General features: G+C 39.6%; 1 protein-coding gene across 2 annotated transcripts; it reads left to right on the top strand.

Moving 5' to 3' along the window:
- Positions 1-359: 359 nt before the first annotated feature.
- LOC147015905 (uncharacterized) lies at positions 360-5,875 on the top strand. 2 transcript variants are annotated; one of them, XM_085848511.1, is made up of 2 exons: positions 360-2,853; positions 4,686-5,875. In XM_085848511.1, the coding sequence occupies exons 1-2, from the start codon at positions 2,843-2,845 to the stop codon at positions 5,791-5,793; spliced, it is 1,119 nt and encodes a 372-aa protein (XP_085704637.1). In that variant the 5' UTR covers positions 360-2,842; the 3' UTR covers positions 5,794-5,875. The 2 variants fall into 2 exon arrangements, with proteins under 2 accessions (XP_085704637.1, XP_085704638.1); XM_085848512.1 differs by having other exon boundaries at positions 4,681-5,875.
- Positions 5,876-8,110: the final 2,235 nt, after the last annotated feature.

The raw sequence follows: 8,110 nt of genomic DNA, 5'->3' as shown, positions 1-8,110 counted from the left end.
CGAGCTGTGCAGCAAAAATTCCAGGAAACCAACATCACGGTCAGAATTGCTAAACTGTTTGCATGAAGCCTGGGCAGAAATCCCACAAGAGAAAATTTCAGAACTCGTTAGTTCTATGCCTGAAAGAGTAAAAGCATTGAAATATGCAAATGGCAAGTCTACAAAATACGAGTGTACATATTAAAATGGATCAAATGTTCTTCAAATGTTAAATAAATTCTTTAAAAATCATGGTGTCTAATTACTTCTGTCGTATGTATGTATGTATGTATGTATGTATGTATGTATATATATATATATATATATATATATATATATATATATATATATATATATATATATATATATATATATATATATATATATATATTTCTGATGTTGCATGCTTAATAATATTTCCATTAACCATCACTATGAGGCACAACACCATCTATGTCCCTCATGATTTTCAGAATGTAAACTGTTGTCAAAAATGATTGCACTTCAGTTTAAAGCGGGACAAAAGTCCCATGCAAAGAAAAAAAAATAAATCTCTATTACGCTTAACTTCCCTTCACAACCCTGTCTCGTCTGAAAAGCAACCATTTTAGCTGTGAATGCAATTTCCACATTAATTTCGTTTGTAGATTACTCCGATAGGTAAGCAGAACCGTGTTGCTTATTCGTGCCAATTACCCCCGCGGCGTTCTGAGCTGAGATTCTTTCATTGCGAGCCATTCGATATTTGTGTTTTTATATTTTGTGGCTCTTCTTTTGAAATGAATTCCTCTTCCACATCACTCCTTGGGGAGGATTGAACGATGTGAATAATATAATTTTTTGATTTTTTTTTGTTTTGTTGTTTATTGTGTACCATACTTGTTCATCCAATCGCCACTTACATTCGTACAATATTTGGTGCAGTTTTAACGCCACACTGTCCACACTACTCGTTTCTCCATCAAAATAGATTGTTTTTATTGTGAGGTAAAGCCAAGGGCACTGGACTCACACCCTGAAGTGTCTGGGTTCAAATAGTATCAAAATATTATAATGAGTTGGATTTGATGATGATAATACAAATTGAGCTAAAAGCTACATATAACACGATATCTCAAAAAGTATGCCTGGTGTTGGCTTAATGGTTAGGGTGGTGGGCTTTGGATCCTCGGGTCCTCAGTTCAAATCCCACTCAGCTGTTGAATTAATACCAGGTGGGGTTAACTCGACCTGTCATCATTCCGAGGTCAGCAAAATGAGTGCCAGCATGCTGGTATGCTGTGTCGGAGTGGCGACCCATCCAGGATTGTGCCCAGTAGCCAAGGAGACTGCTTAAGCAGCACCAACGCTCTGCACAGAGTATGGTCCCAATCTCCTTTCAAAAAGTTGTGGATGGATTATGACGCATCTTTGTGGATGAGTTGGGTAGGTGACAAGAACAAGCCGATTAGATTTTGGAGGTCCAGATCCAGATCCAGCCTATCATTTGGATACAGAACTTAAACTGTTCAGCCTGGTGGAGGTATGCACTCCACCGACTGCTGTTCTCGTTTAAAATGTGTCCATTTAAACTTTTTTTTTTCAAGATTTGTAAAATGATGTTGTCCCAGGAGAATTAACCTGTTACCCATTTGTCAGTTAAGACTTAGAAGTTCATTACAAATTCCCTACCTACTACTCCTGCTTTGGCCTATAGGTGGTGCCAGTCCACATCTTGGGTTTGGTTTCAATGTCTGCTCGGAGAACTTGGAAGGAAAAATTTGTTTCAAAAAGGCAACTGCACCATTCTGCAAAAAGAAGCACCAACAATAAAACTGGACTTTATATACTGTAGGAATTACATGGCCCTGTAATATAGAAATGGCAAAATATCACATGAACTACGTCATCCTTGATTTTATTCAAAGAACGAAGAAATCCCTGAAAACTTTTACACCGACCGTTGCCCTTCAAAATCCCTACCTCTGCATACTCAATAAATGACAATTTTTTTAATGTTTCAAGTGGCTTTCAATGTTTCTTTTCTGAACAAAAGTAACTTTGGTATTTAAAGTTTGAAGTCCTAGTATATTTAACTGTTTTTGAACAGTGATTTCGATAAAATAATTTTTTTGTTCGACACGTGTGCTATTTCTGAGAATTCCATACTATGACCAAGGTTTTAAAAAAAAATCTTTCATGTTGACCGCTAATTATTTGATGATTCTTCACTCTTTGGAATCCATTTATGTTGACACAAATTGCAGAACATACGTCACGCATCACACATACGTGGTAGTATGTCAAATCGATGTAATAGAATTCCATCCAAACTGAATTTGATGCAGTTCTTCATATTGAGCAGCAGGAGGCAAACGAGTAAAGTTTATAGATATCAAACCTGTCCCAGTTAGCCAACGATACTGGAATGACTGACCACAAAGCTTGTCAACTGTACCCACAGCTCATCTGTCTGATGTCGTCGGATACCTGAGGTGGAGATGGCATACTGCATGATAAAACTAACTTTGCAATGAAACCTTTATGGCTTCGCAGGGCAGCCTTTTCCAGTTTTCAGAGGACAGGGCAGCTATTGTGGAATGTCAGATTTGATGGTGTTCCTTGCCGTAACGTTTGGTCCTTTTGCTTTTGGGCACCCTGCCGAGACAGGGACATGTATATATGTATATATATTTTCCATCGGGAGCGAAATGATTACTTTTTTTTTGAACCCCTTCACATGAGTGTTGAGTGCAGGTGACGTCATAAACGTCCACGGGCAAGGAAAGCTTAGATGAACAGGGTTTTCATCCAGGATTCCTGCATCTGGATTTCATCAACTCCAGACGGCTTTGTGGAGATTATGTACATTTAGCTCGTCGCGATGATGGAAAGGTGGTGCTTGGTGGGGAAAATGGGGAGGGGAGTGGAAAACCAAAGCATGAAAAATTTTTTGAGGGAGTTGTCGGGGGAACAGTTACAGTTGGTATGTGATGTAGTAGACCATACGTGAATGTTATTGAACTGGGGGTGTGTGGAGGAGGGTGGTGTTGCGGGTGGTGCGTCTAAAGGGAACTGCAGCCATGGTGACGTGTCTGATGGTGTGAAAGTGGCAGGAATTGTAGGTAGCTTGTGTGTGGATGGGTAATTGTTTCTGGGGTTGATTCAGCTAAGGCATGATGGGCCGAATTATCTCCTGTACCAAAGTTCCTCACGTGTGTAAAATATCTTGTCCGTTGAAGTCAGTCTAATGAACAAAGTAAAATCTGCTTTGGTGGCAAGAAAAGTAGGGAATACAAATAGGGTGGCGAAACAAATAGGGAATAAATACCTTAAAACGGCAATTGATCCGTCATGAATAAAAGAGAACTTGACGTTTCGGGCCTTACCCTTCATCAGAGCAAAAGTGAAAGATCATTTCTCTCTTGCTCCGACGAAGGGTAAGGCCCAAAAGGTGAGTTTCTCCTTTATTCACAACGGTTCAATTACCATTTTAAGATATTTCCTATTCATGAGGACAAAGTAAAATAACTTCATTGGATGCACCATAATGTGCGATTTAATTTGCAGTGTGGGCACAATATCCCTTTGTCAAGATAAGGAGCCAGTCAGATGGATGGTTTTAGGGTCAGATGGAAACGCTCAGTGAAAACCTCAGCTGTATCATGGCTGCATTCATTCCACATAGTGTCATGGTGTGAAAACAGTCAAGCCACTTTATGATGTATCCAAAGTTGTGCAACTCCAAGAGTGTGCTTTGTCATTGGAAGGGGGGAATCCTTGTCATATCATGACAACTTCAGTGCTAGATGTTCAGCCATGACTTAAATTTTCAAGACAATTTGAAACTGATTCATGTGCAATGACTGCCTTGATTTGGTAACCAGGAAGACTCAGTTCTGTATTGTTTGACTGTCAAGTGTCTTGTGTTGGATTTGATCTCCTGGAAATCACATTTGACGAAAATGTAATGACAGAGACAGAGACAGAGACAGAGACAGAGACAGAGACAGAGACAGAGACAGAGACAGAGACAGAGACAGAGAGAGATTTTGAGAGAGCGAGATAGAGATAGATATATATTGATATTGATTGATTCAGAGAATTTTAGCAACTTGTATTGACCATCTGTGAAAAAATTGCTTACCAAAAAATTTATTCACTAACGTATTCATCTAGGTGTCTACTAACACCTATCAATTAGTGAAAACCCAAATCCTTGTGGAAAATTCTGGGGAGGCAATCAAAGTTCAGGTGCTCAGAGGGCCTGCACGAAAAAAATCGGTAAATTAACTTTTGCCAATATTGACTTGTGGGATCTCTAACTTGGGGTTTTTTGGGGTGCTGAATTGATTTCAACCATTAGATTTGAGGAAAAATGAATCCCTGGCCGTAAAAATATTGATATGATACATTTTTAGATATCTCGGACTGTGTTTTGCGGTAATTTGGCTCAATTGATTCAGATTGTTCAAATTGTGCTGAAACCAGCATACAACATTTTTGAAACCACTGCTATATTGTTGGTTATACTTGTGCTCATGCTCAGTAGAATCCTCTGTGTTAGCTGACGTTAGCTAAGAGCTTTTAGCTATAAAATTATTGTGTACCGGACTCAATAGAAGTTTAATATATTCAACGTAGAGTGGATCTATTAATGTTAAAACACATCACTGTATGTGTGTTCTGTCTGTTGTTTACAAAAAATGTCTTATTTTTTAGGACAGTATGGACAAGGATGTGACCGAACCTGGCTTGAGGTGTTTCATCTGTGGTTGTTCCGGGATTGAAAAGCATACGCTCTCAAAAGTCTCCAATAAAGGCCACCCACGGATCTTATCACATTCTGAGCTTGTGGGCGATGCGGCGTTGATCGGGAGACTAAATGAGGACTGGAAGAGAAAAGTCATTGCAAGAGAAAAGTTCCTCGATAACAAGAACAACAAAGCCCAGCTCGTTCTGCTACTTGCTGAGACATTTACTAGGAATGGAATCAGTGTACAGCAATGCTCCGATGATGCAGACACCTCCATCGTCCACGCAGCTCTAGATGAGGCAAGAGAGTCCCCTGTCGAGGTGAGGGCTGAGGACACAGACGTCCTGGTTATGCTGATTCATCATGTTGCAGACCATCCGATCTTCCTCACGACAGCCAAAGAAACATCTTACGATGTCACAAAGATCCGGGAGGCCCTCCCAGAGATATACCGGAGGTATCTCATCTTCTTGCACAGCTTCTCTGGCTGCGATACAGTGTCTGCAATTTTTGGGTTTAGCAAACCAACTTTGCTAAGCAAGCTCTGCAAGACTGATGAAGCAGAGAGGGCAATGGACGTGTTTATGGACATCCGAGCTGAGAAAGGTGATATCATTAAAGCAGGCTGTGATCTTTTCATGCTCATGTTCCATGGGAAATCCACCAAAGACTTGAGATTCGACATCTTCAGCAAGCGAGCTGCTACTGGGAGCATAAAACCTGAGAAACTCCCCCCGACAACAGGAGCTGCAGCACAGCACTCTCTCCGAGCTTACCTCCAGACTAGAGACTGGCTGATGCTGCAAAGTCCATCGTTGGATGCCCGGGACTATGGATGGCAACTCACTGAGCAAGGATATGCACCAGACCCTTCTAGAGACCCCATTGCACCAGACTACCTCCTGACGTTTGCCAGCTGCAACTGTGCGGGGGACTGCAGCTCACTCAGGTGCTGCTGTAAAAAGCAAGGAGTCAAGTGTATTTCTGCTTGTGGCATCTGTCATGGTAACTCTTGCCTGAACATAAACCAGCTGGATGACAAGACGAGTGAGGAAGATACTGGGGAGCTTGATGAATAAGGTTGTAAAAGTTGACGAAGCAACATTTCCATTGAGCACAGTTCTGTTAAAAATGTCAATAAAATACATTTTATATGATCAAGGAGTGTTTTTTTTCTCAAATCTAATGGTTGGAATCAATTCAGCACCCCCAAAAAACCCCTAGTTAGACATCCCACAAGTCAATATTGGCAAAAGTTAATTTTCCGATTTTTTTCGCGCAGGCCCTCTGAGCACCCGAACTTTGATTGGCTCCCCAGAATTTTCCACAAGGATGTGGGTTTGCACTAATTGATAGGTGTTAGTAGACATCAAGATGAATACGTGAGTGAAGAAATTTTTTGGTAAGCAATTTTTTCACAGATGGTCAATACAAGTTGCTAAAATTCCCTAATTAAGACAGAGACAGACAGACACCTGCATATCATTTTGGAGGTTAGAATCTATGATGTCTTTTGAACAAGTGCAGGCTCCACCAGCTGACCGTTGTTTATGGATATCATCGTTTGAGTCGAACAAGATTCAAAGTGCCTGATGCTTAAACTTAAATATTATGTAACATAACTTCTTTCTTTTTTTAAGCCAGAAAAGAAGACTTTGTTTGCTATTGAAATCTTGTATAGCTATTAAAGGCCAAGTTTGTTGCGATAGTGTGACACGATTATGCATTGTAATCAGTCAGGGTGAGTTTGAAGGAGTGCAGAGGGAGGGGCGGTGGTTCAGTGTTGTCATTAACCCTGCAAATTAGGCCAGTGTCAAAATGGCCTGCGGACGTGCAGATGGGATGCTGTGCGGCTTTTGCTCTGTTCCGGAAATGCAGCACACGTGGCTGCAAAAAATTGCTTCATTCCGAGCATTGCCATCTGGTCCAACACATGTACATGTTGAGGCATGTGAGAATATGAAGGTTGTTTTGAGGTCTGTGAACCGGTGCTTAGGGTTGCAAAATAAAATCTCCTGTGGTAGTTTGTGAGCATACTGCCACCTCACCTATTGTTGTGTAGCAATAATGCAAATATGTAGACTGAGTTGCTGCCAGCTGTAAATTAGCAGATTAGGATGAACCGTGCATGTGTGTCCACGCTAATGGAGCAGGATTGTGAGAGCTTGATACATTCGATGAAGGGGGACTGTTTGCATTGTGTAAGCAGCTAAATAACTCGAGTAAATCAAGAATTACTGTGTGATTATAGAATGAGCCCTTTTGTCTTCTTTAAAGTTCATAGCTTAAGTAATATTTAATGTAAATAAGGCAAAAGTTATAAACTACGAGGCAGAAGAAATGTTTGTTACTGCTGCCCAGCAACCAGTTCCAGTGCCAGCTCCATTGTCATGGGTCATCTAACTTGGAGTGAGCAGACTGAGGCTGCACTGGCTGACTTTTATTAACCTCCGCCATCGAAGATCGGAGGTTACTGTTTTCACCCCTTTCTGTTTGTTTGTTTGTTTGTGAACAGTATTATGGAAAAACTCGATGGATTTCGACGAAACTTGGTGGGGGGGGGTAGGTATGGTCCAAGGATCATGCCATTAAATTTTGGACTTGTTCAACCCCCCCCCCCCCAAAAAAAACAATTGTTAGAGAAAATTTTTTTTTGCATTTCTAAATGTTTTAAGTGATTTCAACCCCCCCAAAAAAAATTGTTGGAGAAAAAAAATTATTTCTTTTTTGCATTTCTACATGTTTTAAGTGATTTCAACCCCCCCCCCCCGAAAAAAAATTGTTACAGAAAAAATTTTATTTCTTTTTGCATTTCTACATGTTTTAAGTGATTTCAACCCCCCCCGAAAAAAAATTGTTACAGAAAAAAATTTATTTCTTTTTTGCATTTCTACATGTTTTAAGTGATTTCAAACCCCCAAAAAAAAATTGTTAGAGAAAAAAAAATTTTTGCAACTTTTTTTTCAACAAAATTTCGATTTCTTTTTTTTTGCATTTCTACATGTTTTAAGTATTTCCAACCCCCCGCCCCCCCAAAATTTTTGTTTTTGCATTTCTACATGTTTTAAGTGATTTCCAACCCCCCCCAAAAAAAATTGTTGGAGAAAAAAAATTATTTCTTTATTGCATTTCTACATGTTTTAAGTGATTTCAACCCCCCCCGAAAAAAATTGTTACAGAAAAAAATTTATTTCTTTTTTGCATTTCTACATGTTTTAAGTGATTTCAACCCCCCCCGAAAAAAAATTGTTACAGAAAAAAATTTATTTCTTTTTTACATTTCTACATGTTTTAAGTGATTTCAAACCCCCCAAAAAAATTGTTAGAGAAAAAAAAATTTTTGCAACTTTTTTTCAACAAAATTTCGATTTCTTTTTTTTTGCATTTCTACATGTT

This window comes from Eptatretus burgeri, chromosome 12, assembly GCF_056783735.1.
Source record: "Eptatretus burgeri isolate ZD-2024b chromosome 12, Ebu_testis_v1, whole genome shotgun sequence".
Classification (NCBI taxonomy): Eukaryota; Metazoa; Chordata; class Myxini; order Myxiniformes; family Myxinidae; genus Eptatretus; species Eptatretus burgeri.
This window is presented reverse-complemented; position numbering and strand designations above follow the sequence as displayed.